This window comes from Zootoca vivipara, chromosome 4 (assembly GCF_963506605.1).
Source record: "Zootoca vivipara chromosome 4, rZooViv1.1, whole genome shotgun sequence".
NCBI classification, from domain to species: Eukaryota; Metazoa; Chordata; class Lepidosauria; order Squamata; family Lacertidae; genus Zootoca; species Zootoca vivipara.
The window spans coordinates 84,460,885-84,484,193 of NC_083279.1; the positions used below are offsets into that span (position 1 = coordinate 84,460,885).

Here is a 23,309-nt window from a genome sequence, read left to right on the forward strand (position 1 = left end):
ATCATCAGTTTTGTTTTTAAGGAAGTGACACACATTCTGCAATAGTCCAGTTTACACAAAGTAGTTGTGCCTGCAAATATATCCCTTCGGTACAGAATGTAGTGCAAGAGTTAGACTCCAGAATAAGGGCAGTTAAAGCAAGAGGCGATGAAGTCAAAAGCCTGAGGAAATGATCTCCCAAGAGCATGAAAAATATTTCATGATGCAGGACCCATCACCCAAAGGGGGGAATAAGTTTAAAGAGGTTAGGATGTCTGCGATGTCCCACAACCTTCACAAAAGGTGATGCCAGACATTTGAGACAAGAAGCTAATCAATAATTAGCAGAAGATCTAGGACAGGAAGCGCTGATTGAAAGCGACAGTTCTAGGAGGCAAGCTGAATTGTCTCTTTGGGGTTCATGCCTCCAGGGTTATTTTTAAAAAGAGAAAAGCGAAAGCAGCAATCAGCCTACAACCACATTGGAAAAACCATTAATAGCTTTTAAAAACTAACTAAAACTGAAGTGAAAACACTCACTTAATCCAGTTTGCTTTTAAGAAAGCTAGGCTCTTGAGAACAGCTTGCAACATGTTGTTGTTGTTTTTTTGTTTTGTTGTTGTTTAGTCATGTCCGTCTCTTCGTGACCCCATGGACCAGAGCACGCCAGGCACTCCTGTCTTCCACTGCCTCCCGCAGCTTGCAACATACACGTTGCCTAATGTGGATGAATTCTCCCAGCCCACCCTTCTGTCTTGTAAATCACAGCCAAGCTGTACATAATGGGTGTACCATTAGCACACTCACATCAAGAACCTTTATCCAATGCCAAAGTTTAGCAAAATGCTACAATGACAAAGTTCACATTTGCTTAGGGAGCCGAGGGGGGGGGGGGAGATGAAGTGGTTGTTCTTAGATAAGGTATTGTGACGTAAATCCATGATGCCCAAATCATGAATCCAGTGACAGAGTTCATAACCTGGAGTTCTCATGAACGGTTCTGATTTTGTCAAATCGCAACTCATACTTAACTCACCACTACAAGATGTGATGATGAAAACAGGTATAGGTGGCTTCTTCTTCTTTTTTTAAAAAAAAGGTGAGGCAAACTCTGAAGACGTGTCTATCAATGGCTATAAGCTACGAGAGCTAAAGGAAACCTCCATGTACAGAGGCACTATACCTCCAAAAACAAGGATGCTAGGGACTGTTAACAAGGCCAATAACAATGCCTTGCCTGCGAACATTCAGAAGAACTTGGTTGTTTGATGATGGAAACAAAGCAGTGGATTAAATAGCCCTACAGCCCAACTGCAGTTCATATGTCCTTCTGGACTGCTTTGTTTTTACAGACACTGTGGGAAGCATTTTAACTTACAGAGGAGCTGGAGGCCTCAACCCAACAAGGCCAATTCCATTTTACAGGCTCCGTCCTCTGTGAAGCTGGAGAACTTGATAGGAACCATTTTCCATGCAGAGCATTAATAGCTTTTGCAAAGCATCCCAGCAGGTTGCAGTCCATGTGGCAGAGTTTTAAGTGCTGAAAAGGGTGCCAACGCTAGGAAGCATTGCAGGAGTGGTGGGGGAACAACAGGACCCACCTTGCAACAGACGTATTCTGAATAGGCAATTGACCCTGACATACATTCACAGCTGCGGTGGTCGTGTCTGCTTGCAGCAATGTCACTTTGCTTGGGCAATTTAGTGGAGGAAACATTCCTTACGAGTGCATAGGTCCGAACGCTTACCTTCCACGTGAAAACAAGGTACCTCTTCCTTCCTCCAAACTATTGATGCTTGCTGGAATTAAAGTGGGTGAGCACAAGGCCACCCACACATGCACAAGCAGCAATTTATGTTAGAGCGGAAGCGCTTGTCTAACCTGCGGCCTCACCTGCCGAAGCAGTTCTTGGTGTTTCAGTCGCAACCTCTCTTTTTCCATCTGCAGTTGCTGTAGCCTCATCTGCTGCTGCTGGTTGGAGTTGCTGCCCCCCAGCACTCCACCAGGCGGACTTTGGGGGGCTATTGGGGGTGGCTGCTTCACAGGAGCACTTTGGCTGATTCTCTGGCTCATAGCTGTGGAGGCAAGCAATAGGGCAGGCATTTTAAAAAGCAACTTGAAAGCAGTGGTTCAGAAATAATATCCATTTGCGTTTCCAAATGGATCCAAAGTAGTACAGTGGTACCTCGGGTCTACGAACAGCCCTGCTAGCGAACTATTCGGGAAACGAACTCCACAAAACCGGAAGTAGGTGTTCCGGTTAGCGAATTTTGCCTCAGAAGCCGAACGGTGGAAGGGCACTGGGAGCCTCGGTTTAAGAACGCTTTGGTTTAAGAATGGACTTCTGGAACGAATTAAGTTCGTAAGCCGAATTACCACTGTACATTATCATGGCCCAGGCTTCATGGATCATTTTGGCATAATGGTATAAAATAAGTAGTGGAGTGGAGAGTTTCATTTCAAAATTTCATTTCAAAATGGCAGAAGCCACAGACAAAGATATGCCTCAACTCAAGCTTGTTCCTTATTTCTACTTGAGGCTGCTTAGATTCTGACAATTAGGCTTGACAAGGCTTGCCTCATTACTTCTATAAAGTTTCTAGCCCTCATTGCTGCCCGTGGTTGAATACATTCATGTAGCATCTATGGTGAGCTCTGATAGAGCAACATTTGCAGTCCCCCTATTCATTCATTCATTCATTCATTCATTCATTTTTGCTTCCTACCCATCAGGGGTCAACAAACTTTTTCAGCAGGGGGCTGGTCCACTGTCCCTCAGACCTTGAGGGGGGCCGGACTATATTTTGAAAAAAAAAATATGAACAAATTCCTATGCCCCACAAATAACCCAGAGATGCATTTTAAATAAAAGGACACATTCTACTCATTTTACATGGACCCACAAGTAACCCAGAGGTGCATTTTAAATAAAAGGACTCATTCTACTCATGTAAAAACATGCTGATTCCTGGACCGTCCAAGGGCTGGATTTAGAAGGCGATTGGGCCGCATCCGACCCCCGGGCCTTAGTTTGGGGACCCTGATCTAGTCATTTCTACCCTTTTCTAAATTCCAGTGCTACTGAAAACAGCTGTTGCCAGAAGAGTACCAGTTATAAACTGTACAAGCAATTTATGTGCAGTTTATTCAGAGTGCGGAACCAGGATTTTCTTGGTGATAAAAATATTGTAGTAGATCTAGCTCAGTCCATAACTTCCCAGTACGCTTTTATTGCGGGTTTTTTATTTACACTGAGATTTTTCAAGTACCCAGTAAATATTTATTATATTCCTGTGCCTCCCCATAACCACTGGGCAGCATACATAAAACGCTAAAGATGGTTTAAAAACCTAAAACATTTAATTTACTACAGAAGAAGTGTTGTGGGCTGTTTTCTATTTTATTTATGCTGACGATTCTCTGAATGAACTGGCAGGCCACTTAAGACTCTAGATTAACTTTCACATTTCAAATATGTATAATTGAAGTAAACACTGAAGCACCATTCATGGCGTCATCACCAAAATATCAGCCTTATGGTTGCTCTAAATCCAAACTGCGAGGAAGGTGTTCAACAGAATGGTGCATTGTAGTACATTTTCTCATCACATTTTCTCATCACATTTAATGTCAGAAGTTTAAAGGGAAGGAGATTTGCAATTATGGGAGGCAAATGGTAAAAATAAGATGATTCTGAGATGAAATAATCTGAATTCAAAGCACCCTCTTGCTTGTTAGTATGCATTAACTCAGAGAGCCTCTGTTGTGAACACCTAGACCCAGGGGTCAGCAAACTTTGTCAGCAGGGGGCCGGTCCACTGTCCCTCAGACCTTGGTGGGGGACTGGACTATATTTTGGGGGAAAAATATGCCCCACAAATAACCCAGAGATGCATTTTAAATAAAAGAACACATTCTACTCATGTAAAAACATGCTGATTCCTGGACCGTCTGCAGGCTGGATTTAGAAGGCGATTGATCCAGCCCCCAGGCCTTAGTTTGGGGACTCCTGACCTAGACATTGTAACTAGAATTCTTGCATACCTTTCCCCCTTTTTCATTTTCCTTTGCATTAAATCATGGGCAAATCATATACAATTACTGTGTGCTATAATCACAAGCAGAAATGGAAATGGAAAAGGACGAAATGTAAAATTTAGGAAACAACAGCACAAAATAAATTCCTGTTTGAAAATGCAAATATGTGTGTTTTTTAGAGAGAGAGGGGGGAGAGGGAGAGAGGGAGGGAGAGAGAGAGAGAGAAAGGAAAAGTAATTCTATTTTAATGTCAAAATGCTAAAGAAAAGGACAAATCCTAAAACAACTTTGTCTTGGGTTGTGTTTTGGGATGCACCCATACGCAGAACCAACCAGGGATCACAGAACTGAAGTCTTATCTTAGCTGATAGAGACCATGGATTTAAATAATCCAGCAAACTTCACAGTGAATTCCACAACAGGAGGCCCTGCAGTGCTTGAAAAACCAATTCTGAAGTTAAAAACTAGTTGCTCATACTGTACAAACAGTGGGCTCTTTAAAAATAATAAATAAATAAAAGCCTCAATATGCATGTCCAACTTTCCTTGTGTGCATCAAAAGCAGTTGTTAAGATCATGGCCATAACACAAGATTAATTTTGATGTCTTTTAAGGATTTCGTGATCCAAATCTCTCCCTATTGCTGAGAACAACCATCTTCCCATATATTTTCAACCAGAACAGTCTAATAAAAGGGGAGAACAAACTGAATTCAGAACGGCGGCGTCCGGGAAGATAGAAAGCAGGACGCCGAGATGACAGTTCCTCCCTGGGGAGGCTCACTTCACAATTTGGTTTACATCAAGAGCTCTCAAAGTCATTTTAAACTAACCAAGCACTTGGGCAGCAAGGCTGCTATCCCGATTACACGTTTTAGCCAACTGGGCTGCTCCTAGGTCATAGAAACAAAATACATTGGGTGATAAATATAGGCTCATGTAGAAATTGTGCCAGTTTCCATTTCGGTTGTAAATAGACAGCCATCGGCCAGCTCCACTGGGCTGTAGATCAAACCCAGGCTATTTATAGGCATGTGGCAAAAAATAACCAAACACTTTCAATTCCTTGAACATATTCTCAGCCAGTTCCAAGACGCTCAAATGATTAGCATTTATGAGCGCAATTCCTCCAGGAACATCTCCTACAAGAGGCAAAATAAAAAGCAACAGGGTACGAGTGGGGGGCTAGAGTTGCCTTGCCACTCTAATTTATAAAATGGAAGGAGGGGACTGCCATGATTTTTATGAAAAAAGGCAATGCCCCCAACAGAAGGGACACGTTGCTTAAAAGAGAAGAAAAGACCCTGAACGAATATATCCAGGCTTATCTGAAATCTACCAGGGTTCAGTCTGCAAATGGAGCACATAAAGAAAAATTAAGAATGTCTTCATTGCGTTATGGGCTATTATACAGCTAGCCAGGGCTATTAAATAGCTAACTAGGGGTCCAGCTTTGGGAAACACATTTGTCTGTGCTATTAAACATCCTACACTTGGCAAGCAACACTTTTTATTGGGGTGGGGGGATAATCTATCACCAATCAAAGGAAGAGATGTTGCACAGCAAAACCCATACAAATAAAGCCTTAGCTATGCAACCTTCATATGAAGCGCCAATGTTTTTACGTACCTTCAACTCCACTTTGGAGGTTCGAGAAAGGCATCTAATGATCTTTAAATATTTAGTTCATTTTTAAAGTCTGCCCAGATGGAGAAGGTGTGGGGGGGGGAGAGGCAAAATGACTTCCTTTATCTGCTAGAGCTAGGATTTAACCAGCTTCCTGTTCCTTACTTTCATAGGTATCAAGGAAGCATTTAACTATGAGGCTCAACACCCACAAATGGGGCAAGTAACAAAGACCTCACAGGCAGTCGAGGAACAAAAATGTCTTTATTTCAAAGAGGAAAGAGGGGGATTTAGGAGGAAAGGGGGATTTGGAGCAAGGAATGAGGGGAACAGCACATACCATTTAGCACATACCATTTAGCACATACCATTTAATATAACACATACCATTTAGCTACATTGTGTTTTTTAATATTTGGTAAGGCAACATTTTAGGACAGAATACCGTCTCTTCAGTTTTTCTACTCTACATCTGCATCTTGGATGAATTTTTAAGAATACAGTATTCTATAATCAGTGGGAATCAAGATACTAGGAATACCCCGCCCCTTTCTATCTCAAAAGCAAGGACTGTGTTGTTCTTGGTCGTATTGATTGGTTATCTTTACAGAGAGTGGGACAAAGGGAATGAAAACTTTTATTTTATTTATTCAATTTCTATACCACCCTTTGTCAGATCACAATATTGAAGACTATTAATATTCTCTGCAATGCAAAATTCAGCAGTATCTTGCATTTAATGCAGGCTGCGTTTGCTCCTTTCAAAAATATGGAGCAAACGTAGGCAGGGCCCTGGCATTGTTGCTTCTTTTACATAAGGCTCTCACTGTTTGTATAAATCAAGTAAGAACTGGTCCCCTTGTATTCTCCACAAAGGAAGAATAATAGAAGTTATGACTAAGCTGTTTAACTTTGAAGTGTCAGCATAGTACACCAACTTCAACTGGCAAATTTGCAATTTCTATTTTGCGTTACAAGTATACTATAACTTTCCATTAACTTTGTTTTCATCCTCACATATGAACTGTCCATGGCACCAAGAGCAATTAAAATGGAGGGGAACTCTTTTGTATAGTATTGCTGGGGCTGAAGTTTGCAAGTGCCTTTGTGCATTCATTATGTTGAAACAATACCTTAAATAACATTTTTGCTTTTGAGGGCAAGCCTGACCCAATGCAAGGGTTCAATCCTTTGCACTGGGGGTAGGAAGCAGCTTGGATGGGTGGAGGTCTCCCTCTGTCCAGCCCCAAACTGGCCTTTGTCCATAGAGTAATGCTAGCACCTCTACTCCAGGTGCAAGATGGTGGAAGAAGCAATGATTTCCATCGCCTGCCAAAGGCTCCTGAACAAGGCATTTGGGAGGCAGGGAGGGGCTGATCTGGCCCTGGATCCAGAGCCAGCCGCACTGGCATAATTTGACAACATTGAGCCCAACCCATACCCAATTGCCAGGCCAACGCTAGCTTTGGTGCAGCCGAGCAGGGTTTTGCTTCACTCATTTTTCACACCAGCTGATGTGAGTGGCAGGACTAGGATGCAGTGGAGGCTACACCATTCTGCCACACCCACACCCACCCACTGCTGCCCAGCTGGGATTAGGATTAATATTGTGTGACACAGAGCTACTTCTTACTTTTGGGAACTTGAAACCAATTTTCTAACAGTCAACTCCCTCTTGCATCCTTTGAACCACCAGCAATACAGTCGTACCTTGGTTGTTGAACGGAATCCATTCGACTTCCGAAATCCAAGGCACAGCTTCCGATTGGCTGCAGGGGCTTCCTGCACTCAATCAGAAGCCGCAGAAGTGGCGTCGGACGATCAGCTTCCAAAGAACGTTTGCAAACCGAAACACTCACTTCTGGATTTGCAGCATCCAGGAGCCAAAACGGACGAGTACAAAGGCATTCGACAACCAAGGTACAGTTCTCCGAATGTGAAGTGCTCCTGTTGAAAGACGAGGGGTGTTTTCCTGTTCCGAGTATGTGGCCCTAGTCAACACGCATGCTTGCCACTTCCCTATGCTTGGATTCTACTCCAATGATGCCTTGAAATAGCAAGGCTGATCATGCAGGTACAACTCATGCCCATGTATCCTAGTCACTGATGTTGTGCACGTATCATAAGCATGATTCCTTCCTTCAAGCATTATAGGAGCAGGATGGGGTCAAAGACAAAAGGAGCAGACAGTTGAGCTTTTCTGGTAATGAGAGGCCTAGCCTTGCTCCACTCACCTTCTGGGCCCTCAAATTGTCATGAGAATTGAGCAAGTGTTACCTCTCATGCACCCTACCTAGTTATACTTCAAGAGGCTCACATCTGCTGCTACTGTACAGTACTTGGAGAGGCTCCTATAAAAACCTCATATACTGTAAAATGGCGAGGAAGTACCCAGACATGTTGCATCTTTCTCCAGCCAATGTGTCAAGAATTTATAAAGAAGGTCACTAAATGTTGAACGAAACAAAATAAAAAAATTCCTTCCAGCAGCACCTTAGAGACCAACTAAGTTTGTCATCAGTATGAGCTTTTGTGTGCATGCACACTTCTTCAGAATGCACATGAAAGCTCATACCAATGACAAACTTAGTGGGTCTCGAAGGTGCTGCTGGAAGGAATTTTTGTTATTTTGTTTCGACTACATCAGACCAACACGGCTACCTACCTGTAACTAAATGTTGAACGGTTTATGTAAGACTACCCACCTAAACAACTGAAAGGGTGAACAGCTGGATCAAAAAGAAGCTGGAATGTGCAAACAAGATGCTTCATTTAATTACCAGTGCTTGTATTCCAGTGAGAACAATAAAGGGAAATGAGGACTACTTCATGATCCCACAAGTTGGCAAGGAAGGGGAATTCCTTGGTGGCAGAGTCTCAATGTGTTTGATTTCTTTTGTTCCAAAATGCCTGAACAATTGGGCACACGTTACTTGGTTGATTTATTTATTTGTTTATTTATTTATTTAGTTCTACCTCAGTTTAATATCTGTAGTCACACCTCAGTTTAAGTATGCCTTGGTTTGAGTATTTTCAGTTTAAGTACTCCACGGACCGTCTGGAACGGATTAATCCACTTTCCATTACTTTTAATGGGAAAGTTCGCTTCAGGTTAAGTACGCTTCAGGTACAGACTTCTGGAACCAATTGTGTTTGTAAACTGAGGTACCACTGTACATCTTGTGTAGTAATAGAAGCTTCCTCTGGAGGAGGGTTAATTTCTGAGTTTTGCTCAGAAATTACATTTATTTCTCCTCCTTGGTGCTTTGTTTTCAGTGTTTACAATGGAAAGCAGACTGCAATGAGAGTCCATCTATTCTTGTGAAGAAAGCATTTTGAAGTCTCCTAGATCACTGAGGCTTTTTTTAAATCTACTTTTAACCTAGAGTTGCTGAAAACACATTTCTTAAAAGGGAGACGGAGTGTGAAACAGGGCATTTTGCTACCTCAGATGGAAAACCCACATTCCCCTCAACTTAAACATGGTGCTCAGTTTACCAAGCCATTCATCTGCATGTTCTGAACTGGAAAGAACAACAGATGAACCAACACACAGTTGTTCATTTAGTGGGTTTTGTACTGGACATCTATGCTACATTTACATCTGCAGAACTCCATACCATAGCTCATATCATTGAAGCGTCTCCCAATCACCAGCAGCAGATTATTTTTTTGTATGGGTGGGTGGGGTTATCATGGGGAGATCCTGATCTGTGAAAATTGATTGTCTTTGATTTGTGGGGAGGAAAGTAGAGATTCAAACCACTAATTCTGGATTTTCATATGTGCTGTGAGCCAGAAGGGGGAAAGGTCAGGCGAGAGAAGGGTGCGAGCAGAACAAATTCCCTTGGCACAGACATTTGAAAACTGAAACACAGCCATCACTACCACGTAGAAACTTAGAACGTTTCAAGGAAGCCTCCTCTCTCTGTTCAATAGCAGGCTGTCTCCCATTTGCCATCGCCCTCAATCAAAGAAGCCCATATGCTTGTGCTTCTCTTCCCCCTTCCCCCTTCCCCCTTCCCCCTTCAGCTGAGCCCTTTAACTGAAAAGGCCTGGAACAGATTAAAAGTTCAACCACAGAATATTTTTTTAAAAAAATGTTCTGGCGTGTACTCAAGCCTGTCTGCACTATGCATACACACTGGGCCCAAAAAGGGAAACTATGCAGTGAAAAAAATAAAACAGCTGTATGCCTCTATTTTTTGGATATTGAAGCTTTTGAGTTTAACTGATGCAGCACTTCACATCTTAGGAAAGGATGGCATGCTTAAGACAAGTAGTTGCATTGCTCGGAGTGAGGAGGCACCGCTATTCACAGCAGACTGAGTGTGTTTTTCCAGAGGGAGAGGTTCCCAGCTTGTGACCTTTGCTCTAGCTCCTTATTCCAGATAGCCTTTAACATATGGTTACCAGATTTTTTTCAATGAATCCAGGGACACTTTTTTTTTTGAAGGTGAGTAGCAACAGGGAGTCAGTAGTGGGGATGGCGAGGCAAAAGACCCTGGGCCGAAGCACACATGCATATTGTATAAAGCTGCAAAGCCCTTCTTTCACACCCTGTGAAACATAAATGCGCAGAGTTTTTTGGGTTTTTTTAAACTGGGCAACGGCCACCCACCGGCAACTCCTGAGCCTCCCCCGATCAGTCAAAACAAAGGGGGCAGGAGATCTGTATTACCAGACATCCCTGGTTCCCCCTTTGGCAGCGGCAGTCAGCAGCCTGGTAGCGCAGTTGGTTCTGGCTGACTTCAGGAGCTGCTCGCGGTCGTGGCGCCCACCATTTTTCCTTTCCAGAAGTCCCCATATGATGTGTTGTGCACAAGACACATCATATGAGGACTTCCAGCAGGAAAAATGGGGGGGGGGTGCCACGGCAGTGAGCAGCTCCTGAAGCCATCCAGAGCCAATTGCACTACCAGGCTGGCTCTGGGCTGCTGAGGCTGCCGCTGCCACGTTTCCCGGGGACAGATTTGCAAATCCGGGGACTGTCCCCAGGAGCCAGGGATGTCTGTTAACCCTACTTTAACAAATCTTGCAAGCAAGAGGTGGGGGGGGGGAAAGAGAGAGAGAGATCAATGCATGGGAAAAAGCCTTTCCGTCGCAGATCATCAACACATGGCCCAGACATGACACTTTGCAGATCACTCTTTCCTGGGAGAAGCAGAGATTGCCTTGACCCTACCAAACATGGTTTGGTTCTCAGAGTAACATGGTTATAAGAGCTGCAGCTCTAAAATCATTTTGGTATGATCACCAAAAAATATTTGAGCTGCCAGCACTCAGTGATGGGCAGGTTGCCATTCAATGTGCCTAAATAGCAACCTGCTTGGTCATGATTTCTTCTAGGCAACCAGGCAAGGAAAGTTTTGCAACCTAACAGTAGGTTCCTCTTCTACTGCCTTTCAGGTCACTGCTTAGCCACACAGGGTGGACCAATTTAAAATTACAAGGCTATTTAAATCAAATCACAGGGAAAGGGGCCAATTCATATCAAGTTCCCCATCTTTTGATTCATCTATTTCTTGAACAACTATGAATTTTAATTGGTTACTAATACAGTTAAAAGCTATCTGCTTGCCACTAAACAGAACATTTTACTACATAGGCGCACTGTTAACAGTTGTTCTGTTACAAAGCCCACTAAAGATATAAATCCATTAAGAGGAGTAGTTGTGAAATTACGAGTTTCCGTTTGGCTTTATATACACATCCAGGCACTAAACAAGATCATTTACAGTTAAGTGCTCCAAACTTCCCAGAAGTAATGGCTGGTAATATTTTCATGGTATGGAAAGTGTCCATGCTAGTCTAGATTTTCAGTTCACACAATAAATAATTCCACTTTGGAGCTAGCTATTTTAGTGCTTGACCTTGGGACAATTTATTTTTTTATTTTTGCCTCAGGTTCATCTTTTGAATAAAAAAAAATCAGGTTTTTAACTCAGTGTATTGAGTAAGGCAGGGGTCCCCAGACTACGCCCCCCGGACCGGATGCGGCCCAATTGGCCTCCCAATCCGGCCCGTGACGACCCCCGTCGCCCGCTGCCGCCGCCCGCTCTTACAGCGCGCAGCACGGCGGCGATCTTCAAAATCGGAAAAAAATCGCCAAAAATCCTTTGTGCGCATGCGTATGGGCCTCTCCCGACCCAGAAGAGGTCATTTCCGGTGCACTTCCGGGTCAGGGGAGGCCCATACGCATGCACACAAGTGATTTTCGGCGATTTCCTCCCCGACCGTGTGCGTGTGCGCATGCGCACGGGCGCGCACTCCCCCGCCCTCCGGCCCGCTGCGCGCGCACTCCCCTGCCCTCCGGCCCGCCGCGCGGTCGGCACGGCAGGCACCGGCCTGAAGCCCGGTAAGTCTGGGGACCCCTGGAGTAAGGCATACTTTCTGCAGGAAAGCAATCTGGGGTGTTGCAGAGTGTAATACAGGCATAGGCAAACTCGGCCCTCCAGATGTTTTGGGACTACAACTCCCATCATCCCTGACTACTGGTCCTGTTAGCTAGGGATGATGGGAGTTGTAGTCCCAAAACATCTGGCGGGCTGAGTTTGCCTATGCCTGGTGTAATACCCTGAAGCACAAATGTTGTCATTCGTAAATATAATAAAAGGGGAACAAATCCGTTACAAAGAACGCTTTACTGCATCTGTGAGCAAGCACCCTGCTTTTGAAATTATATAGCTCTGAAAACTTTTGCAACATACAAAGCTGCCTAAAACTTGACAAGTTAGTTCTAATTCCTAGCTGGCATTCACTCTTCAAGACATACAGCCAGTTTAACTGTAACTGCAATTATTCAACTGGCCTACAAAGACCTTCCAAGTGACACAAGCCAATGGCAGTGGTGGAACAAAAAATGTTTTTCTCCATTCCACCTCCATAAACAACCTGCCCCCCACCCTAACAAACCATCACCAAACGATCACAGGTACAGTTATAGCAATCAGATTACAGCTGCTCCTTTACAGCCACTCTGTGAAATCATAGCATTTCTGGAGAGTTTGATGCTTGGATATGTGATTTCTCAAGGGCATCAGCTTATTTTAAAAGGGAAATGAATGAGCCTTCAATGGCTTAAGATTTCCAGCAGGGGTGGTGGACAGAAAAATGCACAACACGATGTTTTTGAAACTCTTTCCCCATACTATGCAATGTCGTTTCAGGAGTGGAGGGGGCGGAGGCACCCTTTTCCCTTTCTTGTTCTCCCCATTTCTTCTATCTGACAATAAAGCAGTTAGGCTGAGGCTGCCAGGCAATCCTGCACTTGGCCTCCAGCAGCACTGAACTATCTATAACAGAGCAGGAAGGCTCTGGGTGCGTGGAAAAGGAGAAAGGCATCTCTTCTTCCTTCCCTGCTGCTGAATGGTCCTCTTCCCTTAAGTTCTTAGACATCACTGCAATGTTGCTGCTTTATCCTAGCTGGAGCTCTGAACAAGAGGACTCCTTAGAACACATTGCACTATTTCGTTGCATCGGTTCATCACTTTTTCTTAGATTGCGTAGCACCTCAAATTTACTAGGTGTTTTGGCAGTCTGATGTCAGAATGCCACTCATACTGAACTGATCCAAGATCTAAAGATGAAGGACAGGAAACAAACAAATATGATAGGACAGGGCAGGGCCCTACCGTGTTTTCCCGAAAATAAGACACTGTCTTATATTCATTGTTCCTCAAGATGACACACTGTGGCTTATTTTCAGGGGGTGTCTTATTTTTATTACGCATCCAGCCTTGCCTCTTCCTTGGCGCCCTCCAGAACTGCGCCTATCGCTATGTCTTATTTTTGGGGTATGGCTTATATTGCGCAAATGCTTAGAAAGCCTGCTACGGCTTATTTTATTGGATGTCTTATTTTCGGGAAAACAGGGTAGTATGGTGTCTCACTGACTAACTCTTGAGCTCTCCCCTGATCTTTTGCAATCCTCAGCCTTCTTCCTCTCCACAAACAAAATAGGGCTGTTAAACTATTTGCCTTATTTAACTTTATCATGAAGAGTCAGAAGGCTTATTTAGCATGGAAAGGTGCAATTCTAACCCTACTTACCTGGGAGCAAGCCCCACTGAATTCAATGGGACTTAACACTGCACAGGCATGGTTAGGATTTTGCTGTAAAACATTAATACACAAATACGAGTAGTGAGATCTAATACGGGGGAAACAAGAGCTGTCGAGTCTTCCGGCAGTGTGCACTTGTGAAGTTAATGCACCTCCCTGAAGAGGTCCACAGTTGTTGATAGGTCAAAAGCCCTGTGAAGCTTCAAAGCCTTTTGTACACCTTCAGCCTGACCTACTCCGTGATCTGCACATTATTTTCGTTTCACTGCACTAAGGCCAAGACAAAACTTCAGAAGCCACAAAGATCTGCTTTCTTGCCAGTATCAGATCTGTTGTGTGATTCTTTATTAGTACAATGGTACAGGTATAACATTCTAAAATAAAGAACCAACCAACAGAGTTACTGCATTTTTAAAGAGTATTTTAACTTCATATACCCTGCTTTCCTTTACAGAAATACCCAACAGCTTCCCTAAGATCCCAATATCGCTGTCTAAGTACCAATGAGGCAGAGACACGCTCAACTTTAAAAATGTGGCATCACCACAGGCCTTCAGAGCATTCCCTGGCCCTAGCTGTCTATCACACATTGGTGGCGCTGTGCATGCATATTTAACATTATTTTCTCTTATCCAATATTATTATATCCTTACTAACCAAAAGAAATTAATAAACAGGTACCCAAATAAGCCGCGGTAAAGCCTATATAATATTTCGTGGAGAAGTTTCCATTTAGGCCAAAACAATTGCTTTTAAACACAACATGCCCATTTTAAGCATTTTTTTGGGGGGGGGGGATATTGTCTATGTGAATTTCAACCAATTTCAAAACTGCAATCCTAAATACTTACTAGTGAGCACAAGATTTTTCTCTGTGTGAAACTAAAAGTTTACTCTCAAGTCATTAGAAACCGCTCCTTCAGTAAGCTGGTTCCAAGTTTTGATTTCCCAGTAAGCTACAGGAAGATGGAAAATTAAACCAAAAGTATCACAGACAAATTATAAAGGAATTGATGTGTGGGGGGGGGGGTGGTGGTGGTGGTGGGGTGTATCCGAAAGGTGGTGCTTTGCCCTCGATATTTGTTGAAAAAGATCAACAACTTTTGGGTGTCCTGGCTTTTACTTTTTCAAATATGGCAGCTCTATAAATGGCCTATATAAAATTAATTGCCAAAAAGCATCCTCACGAACATGGTTTGCAGCCCTGTTACCCACCCACTCCCTTCTACTCCCCAGGCCTGGTGAATAACCCCTTATTCACCAAGTATTTCGGCATCCTTCACAGCTGTTCAGCCACCATGCAATGTAAAAGGGCATGCTTGGATCTCTCAACCATGCCAACAGATAAGAAGAGACAACACTCGTGTGTTGCTAGATTTGGAACAAACACTACAGTGCACCCAGTTCTTTGCTATAAACAAGTTTCCAAAGCTTTATCCATTATGTATCTGCTGAGGGGTTCTCCCATAGATCATTACAGCAAACTATAGTGCAAGGTTTATAACAATGCAAGTTATAAAACAAGTATCGCTGGCATAGCAAAGAAAAAAAATTAATGATTTTATATTAATGCAGACAATTATATGGCAAGTACTTCTACTGCCATGTAAACCCATGAGTGCAACAAAAACTGGCAACCCTTAAGACAGAGCTCCTATAAAATCCTGAACCTTGGCATTAAAGTGGTTGTCACCTGTAATCTAACCTTGGATGCCAACCATTGGCTGAGGCATTGTGACATCACAGAATGTTCACAACAGTCCTCCTTGCTGAGAAGATGGGACAGTCGCGTGCTTGCAATGTTGTTGCTGTGTAAGGAGTGGAAAATCAGCCATGGAAAAGCAAAGGCACGCCTTGATTAGCATAAGGGACTGAACCAGAGGTGCTTGGAAGATCAAGTCCTGAGAAATTGAGGGGGGATTTACTTCAAGGAAAAATAAAAGGCTGAAAAGCTGAGTGGAAAGAGGATTCATGAGGCAGATCAACTGTCCCTAATCCCTTTAGTGTATAAAGCTAGTATAGATAGAAGCTTGGAGACCAAGCCATGAACTAGAATAATTCTGGGTCAAATTGTTTCCCTGAACTAAGCAGCCTAAGCCCTCTATGGGCATCATTAGGCTAACCTTACAGAATCATTATAACAATTGTCAGTGTAAGTAAAGCATGTCAAACATTGTAAAGATGCAACGTATTATTCAAGGAGCCTGCATACAAGAATCTGAGGAAAGGGTGGGAAGGAGGCAGCAGAAAACTAAAATGTGGTGGCTGCGGTGTCAATGAGAGGAGGACACTGGGGGGGGATCTATCCCACTGCCTAGGGGCGGGAGTGTTATGTGTTAAGAGAAGTGGGCAGAGGCACAAGACAGTTAAAGAGACATGAGTTATGGAGATAGGTGGGGATGAATTTTAGAAATTAATCTGAAATACTTAGCCAAGTCTTTGGCTACAGGTAGCCAGTAAAAAGCAAAAAATATGTTATATTTACCTAAGTACAAAGGTGTCTTAAGGGAGGGGAAACAAAAAAAAAGAGTCTTAAGTGAGAGGAACTTTTACCAAAGCGTGGGTCAAGCCTTGGATCTAGCCAAGATGTGGTCTTGTTCTTATGGTTTATGTAGTAAATTTCTCCATCCTGGGTCATGGCTTGTTCCCATCCATCAGGGAGCGGGCCTGTAACACAGAAGGAAGCAATTCATAGTAGGCTCTGCTTTGCCCCTACTGAAAAAGTTAGCCAATTTTTATTAAGAACCCCCAAAAATGATTTACACAGCACACAGCACACATGAAACTAATAGTTTCAGTCTCTAGTAGCTCTGGGGGTGTGGGGGACAGAGATAGATGCTGTGTTATAGTAACACATTCGTTTCGCATCTGGAGTGAAAAATCTCAAACCACGCCAGAGTTCACCCTATTTTTTATTTGCACAAAATTTGCCCTATTCCCAAGATTTAACACAGGCAGTGCAGGAGACCAGTCTCTGGGCCCAAAGTCCTTATAGTCTGTATGTATAAAGCAACTATTTCTGTCTTTGTTTCTCCTTTAAGGAGCAGCTGAACATTCAAATTTCCAGAAGCGTTTAGGATCTACTTTTGGCTTCCTTTGTGTCCTTGTTTAGTTTTTCTAAATGATTCCCCATATGTTGCCCTTCATATTTAAAGAATGTGAGTTGGCTGGCAATTTGTGGAGTCATTAGGAGGGTTGCAAAAAGTGTTACGACACTGTAGCAGGCAGGCTATTACTGTAGCGGCTCCTGTATTTTCTCCTGGACTCAGTGAGGGCCCACTAAGAAGGACTTGGGCTGAGTAGACCACAGTCATAGACTCACTAGATAAGATGCCTTGCCAGATACTTTCTCCGTTACTATCTATAGAATGGGAACACTGATTACCCACTTCTTTCAGGACTGACAAGAGCATAGATGAACTAGAAACCGTGATGCACTTTGTACACTAAAATAACTATATAGACTGTTAATCATAGAGGCATTTGTTTATTGGCGGGAAGCAGCAATGTTCTATTTTTCTTCAGTGTCCCATCTTAATGAGCAGTGAGCTAATGTTCAGCATCAAAACATCACAGAAGCACAACATGCTCCACTTATCTCCAATGCAAATTCCAAATACGCCCATTAATTATGTAAATGTATGCATATGAAGTAGAAAGTAAAGAGGGTTAACTAATAGGCTTCCAGTGTTGCTCATCCACTGAGCAGAGAGAATGAAGTCTTAAGTTAGGAAGGACCACCCAAGATAGCACATATGGAGATATTTGAAAAGTACGTTAAAGAGGAAAGTTTATTAGTAATACATTACGCTGCCTTTCCACAACACTCAAAAGGAAGGGGGTAAAAATGGTATTTCACAATAACTCAGAGACAGCTATGCCCACCATCTTTGCACCTCCAGTTCTTATCCTCCCTCAGCAGCCTGAAGGTTTCCTTCTCTCTTTCCTCTTATTATCCTTTGCTGCCTTTTATGCCCTGAAATCCCTCCCAGATTTTCCAGCGCCATCTACTTCCCTTCAAAATCTACATTGTGCATGAAGCTGTTCTTGACCCTCCATTCACCCAATTTCAACAAAATCTAAGTACCTGTTCCCCCCAATGTTCTAGACTGCCAACAAACATCTGGATGAGAGGATCCAGTAGCATCTCAAATTGGAAGGCTGCAGGAAATGGGGTTCGGCAAGGAACTCCACTGGGACCACTGTTTTCTAACTCGCTTTAAAAAAGATTTGGAATTAGGAGTTTGCAGTGAGGTAACCAGGTTTGATGATGATGCTATGGCAGGTATCCCCAAACTTCGGCCCTCCAGATGTTTTGGACTACAATTCCCATCATCCCTGACCACCATCCCATCATCATCCCTCTTAGCTAGGGATCATGGGAATTGTAGGCCAAAACATCTGGAGGGCCGCAGTTTGGGGATGCCTGTGCTATGGCTTTGTACTACTACTTCCATCATTGAAAGCAGTATGCCTCTGAAAGCCAACTGCTGGGCATTGCAAGTGAGAAAAGTGCAGTTGCAGTAATCTCTTGCTTGTGGGCTTCCCATAGGCTTCTGGTTGGTTGCCTATGAACACCAGCCTCTGGGGATCATGAAATGCAGCAGGCTATCACACTCATGGGATGCGGGTGGCGCTGTGGGCTAAACCACAGAGCCTAGGGCTTGCCAATCAGAAGGTCGGCGGTTCGAATCCCCGCAACTGGGGTGAGCTCCTGTTGCTCGGTCGTAGCTCCTGCCAACCTAGCAGTTCAAAAGCACGTCAAAGTGCAAGTAGATAAATAGGTACCGCTACAGCGGTAAGGTAAACAGCATTTCCATGTGCTGCTCTGGTTAGCCAGGAGCGGCTTTGTCATGCTGGCCACATGACGTGGAAGCTGTACGCCGGCTCCCTCAGCCAATAATGCGAGATGATCGCCACAATCCCAGAGTCGGTCACGACTGGACCTAATGGTCAGGGGTCCCTTTACCTTTATCACACTCATAGTTTGCTCTTGCATAAATAGCGTAGGGCCGTAGGCAAAGCAGAAAGTATGCCACAAGATTTGAAAACAAGCTATATTTATGCCAGCTTTTACTAGACCAGACCCAATGGTGGGTCTCTACCAACAGGAGTTTGCAAGTGCAGGAGGTATCACTGGCTGTTGTAATAGTGCCCATTTTTGCCACAATTTCTGCTCATTGCAAGTGGAGACGCAGAATCACACTGCACAAAATGAGTGGACTACATTTTGTCATTGTAGTTGCAGCTACATCTGGGGTAGTTTAACACTGTTACGACTCCTGTCCCCTCCCATTCACCCCAATACCCATGTGTCATGCTCTTTCCATATTATTTGATACTTGTAAGTATCTCACTCCAGGCAAACCACTTAGTAGCTATCATTATTAACCCAAGGAATTAGCAATATGCATTACTGTACACACACACGCTGAATGAAGCCTTTTAGAAGCATCACCACCAAATGAGGGCTTTGAAAGGGAAGAAAAATCATAACCCCCCCCTTTTTGGTCGATAGAGTAATTGACTGGTTCTCAATTTGATATTTTGTTGTGGCTGCAAGTGTGGCTCCCCTCCCATGACACAAGCAAACACAGTACCAAATGTGAATCTCTTCTCTTTTCTAACAGATCCATGGAGTCATTGCAGTAGTCCTCTGCCCAAAATTTCCAGTTTCTCTCTCATCCATGCCCAACTTCCACTTCAATCATCACATGAAAAGTTGCAACCACCACCATTACTTTTGGAAAAAGTAAAAAAATTAAAGCTGCAGAAAGTGACAATTCCTACATAATCTGAGCTCTTAAAAGTCACCATCCAATGTTATGTGATCCATTTGTAATCTATATTAAAGCCATGCAATTTCACATCTGAGAAGCCAGGTGTTCAAGTTTTAAAAATGCAGTTGTGTAACTCAATAATATACAAAATAATAGTTACAGGTAGGTAGCCATGTCTGTCTGACGTAGTCGAAACAAAATAAAAAAAATCCTTCCAGTAGCACCTTAGAGACCAACTGCCGTTGTTAGCCATTGTCAACAGGTTTACCACACCTATCAGCCAATCACCCATTCCCACCACCCTTCTGAGTAATATCCCTCCCCACCCACTCACTATATATATACTGTATAAGGGTCTGGTGACTTCTGTTTCAGTGTATCTGAAGAAGTGTGCATCCACACGAAAGCTCATACCAATGACAAACTTAGCTGCTACTGGAAGGAATACAAAATAATAGCTAGCACCGAATTCAGAACTACAGTACCCCTGAGATCTTGTTTTGATTAGGGATGGAGAACCTAAGGCCCTCCAAATATTGTTGGGCTACAACTCTCATTGTTTCTGTCTATTGGCTTGCTCAGTGGGTCTGATGGGAACTGGAGTCCAACAACATCTAGAGGCCAATTGGTTTCCCACCCCTAGTTTAGATAAAGCAAGAAGTGGGTATACAATAAGAAAAGCAATGGCAAGGAAAGTTGCTTTGCTCTGTCTTTCCAACAAAGAATCAGCATGGCACAGGGAACTGATCTTAACACAGCACCTATGTACAATCACCACAACTGTTCCCCATCTGGCATTCAGACCGCTGAAAGACTAGCATGGGTTAAGGGCCTGGTTTAGAGCAGGTTCAGTCAACCTCCATGAATTGGAAAGTGACAGAAAAACTGCAACAGGAGGGAGCCAGACCTAGCATTTTAATTAGTGCCATGTTTTAAAGTAATGCCTGTTGAGGAGGACCTTTGGCTTTTTTTGAATGAGAGATCGACTGTCATAGGCAAGTATGGGTTGTGCAGTTACTGAGCCACTTCCCAAAAAGGGATTGAACAAAGCAATGTTGACTTTTTCAAAAGGTTATGCATGAGCCAAATGTTAGGAAAAACACCATGAAATCACACCAGATAGGAGAGAGATACATCATGGTTGTAATAAAAATGAAGGCAGAAAAGGGCAGAAAAGATTTAAGAGGACGAGAGAAAAAACAAGAGAAAGGGTTATGTTGACTAACATGTAGTAACTAGAGCAGCATATTAACTTTGATACTGTTTAAAAACAGACTTGAATATTTCAAAAGAAACAGTTGTATCTCACTTCTCTATCTTGGAAGTACAGTAGGTCCCTTGTTAATTATACAAATCTGTATTATTTTTAATTGGGTGTTCTACCTCCTCGGTGGAAGCACCAGTATATAGCATAAACTATTTGGCAATTGAAGCATATGTAGTAATGACAGACTGCACTTCAGCAATGCATTAACTTTTCACTATTAAATACTAAACTGCTTGATGCAACTTCATTGAAGATTTTGTTGATTTCTCCTTACCAGTTGCTGAATTCATGATGCTCTGTTGCACTGGAGGACTTGTGGGAGCTGTAACATTCATCTGAGAAAGGAGGGCCTTCCTTGGATCCTGCCATGTTGTTGTCTGATCAATGTGACTGAGACAAAACAGAACGAGGAATTTAGACAACATGCTATTGCAATACTCAAGGTTACAAGTAACTGGAAAAGCAAGCACCAAAACATGAGGCCACACAAAAGGAGCATCAGATGAATTGCTCTTCACAAAGAATAGCCCCAATCGTTGGAGGCATGGGCTGGCATCTAAAAAACTCCATAGTTCAACATACCCAACTGGCGTTTGGCTTGAGTGCTCTTCCAACAGCAGGTTCCCATGGCATATAATGAACTGTTTTTGAAACAGGAGCATCTTGTAATACAAATTTGTGATATGGCATGGGAGGGTCTGCTCTTTAAAGGCCAGAAACAATCTCACCGGAAAGTCTGCAAAAGGGCACGTCTAACGTGGCTCTTCGGACATCCACCATATCATGTTGGTCCTCTGTCAAACAATACAGGTTCTAGCTGCTTTGGCATAAGGACAAAAGACTACAGGAGATAGCATCAATTCTGAATGCAGTGAGCTGAGGGTTGACCATCTTCAACATGTTTCCCTGCTTCCAATGGTAACTGGGAGTATAATTAGCATTCTTATATAAACATTTTTTCCAAATATAAATTTAACCATGAAGGGGGAGGGGGTGTTTATAGATAGGCATCCAAAAAGAACAGTATTATTTTGGATGGCACAAAAACCTAACTATTTTCATTGGGGTGGAGCCTAGCCACATTTCACCTAGATATTAGTAATGTTTTGTTGTTATGCAACTGCCCAATTACAATGAATCTGCTACCAACAAGGCAAGCTAACTGATGCATAAAAGTTGCTTTCTCCCAACCCGCCTTTGCTACCTGCTTCATTTCCACTTCCTCAAATCTGCTTACTCAGAATTCCAGGAACACAAACAGCAGAGAAATGCACTTGGGATTAGATACCAGGCTGCTCTAATGAGCCAGTTGTCATTCTTTGGAACATGTGTGCCTGTTGCATCACAAGCAACCCTCCTGAGGAGAAGGCCAGGAAAAGATGACACCAGTGTACACAGACACAAACTAATTTTCATTTCCTTGCCTCCACACAAACACACATTTTTTCCCTTTTGCCCAATCAGCTTAAGCTTTCTTTCACCAAATACTTTTGGGCCAATCAATAGTAATGCTGCTGCAACCCACAGTCCCCTGTTTCATTTAGTACTGGTACAATTGTGATTTTTAGCCATTTTGGGCACACATTTTAAGTAAGCCCGACAGGAATGGAAACAAAGACAGCATGGTTCTTCTTGAACTTTTTTGTGCTTTAGATAACCATTTTAGTTTGTATTGGTTTGCAAACAAGCACATTTTTTATATCAGTAGTTTTCAGCCAGTATGCTGTGGCACCCTGGGGTGCCTGAATGATGGTCAGGGTACCACGGTAAACACTGGCCTCTGTCCCTCTTTCTTTCTTTCCTTCCCTCCCTCCTTTGATGCCCTCTTGCGTCTCTGCCTCCCAAAGGCTTGCATGGCTGTTTGTTGCAGCAGCCCTGGCTACATATGAATGGTGCCTCTGGGTCTGGCCAGGGGGTGCTTCCCAGGCCCCTGTGGAGCAGTGTGAGCAGACACCTCACAGTCTCAGAGACCAGGGGTTGCAGCTGCGGCTGCTCAGAGGACTCCCAAGGAGAGGGGAGAGGAGAAGACGCTGAGGGAACACTCCACAAGAGAGGGTGTTCGAAAAAGGGGGAAGGGCTGCCAGCTTTGCAGGCAAGGGGTGACATAACTGGGCTCCTGAGCCCCACAGGGGTGCTGCAAAAAGAATGTAGATTGTCAAGGGAGTTGTGGAGTCAAAAAGCTTGAAAACCTCCGATTTATATTATTACTGCCACAGCAAGGCCACTCAAAAGTTGTTCATGTATTGAACACACTGATATACAAAAAGTGCAAGCACAATTAGGTAGGGTAGTGGGCATGTTTGTGCACTTCTGGCAACACATAGATTTGTCAGACAAGTCACTGCTATTCAGAGCCAAACAACTGTCCTGGCCAAAACTTTCAGATTTACTTATTTATTTAGCAATTTTCAACATGGTCATGTAGACTTCTGAGTGCACAATGATCTTTCTTAGTTCAGCTTTAGATAGTTTTATGTTTAAGTCTTCATGAAAAGGGAGTGCCAAAAGTTCTAGATTATTTTTCCAATCCTCTTTTAATAAACACCCATTAAAA

At 43.3% G+C, this 23,309-nt stretch overlaps 1 protein-coding gene across 6 annotated transcripts in view; it reads right to left on the reverse strand.

Moving 5' to 3' along the window:
- The window catches only part of YAP1 (Yes1 associated transcriptional regulator), an 80,512-nt gene that overhangs the window by 19,684 nt on the left and 37,519 nt on the right, over positions 1–23,309 (reverse strand). For 2 of the 6 annotated variants that reach the window (XM_035114509.2, XM_060273863.1), the window contains exons 3-5: positions 21,030–21,145; positions 16,262–16,375; positions 1,874–2,055 (exon numbers count right to left, since the gene is read on the reverse strand). In XM_035114509.2, the coding sequence (XP_034970400.2) occupies positions 1,874–2,055; positions 16,262–16,375; positions 21,030–21,145 (412 nt within the window). Of the gene's footprint in view, positions 1–1,861; positions 2,056–16,261; positions 16,376–21,029; positions 21,146–23,309 lie in introns of all 6 variants that reach the window. The other 4 variants (XM_060273867.1, XM_060273865.1, XM_060273864.1 and 1 more) reach the window with 3 other exon arrangements.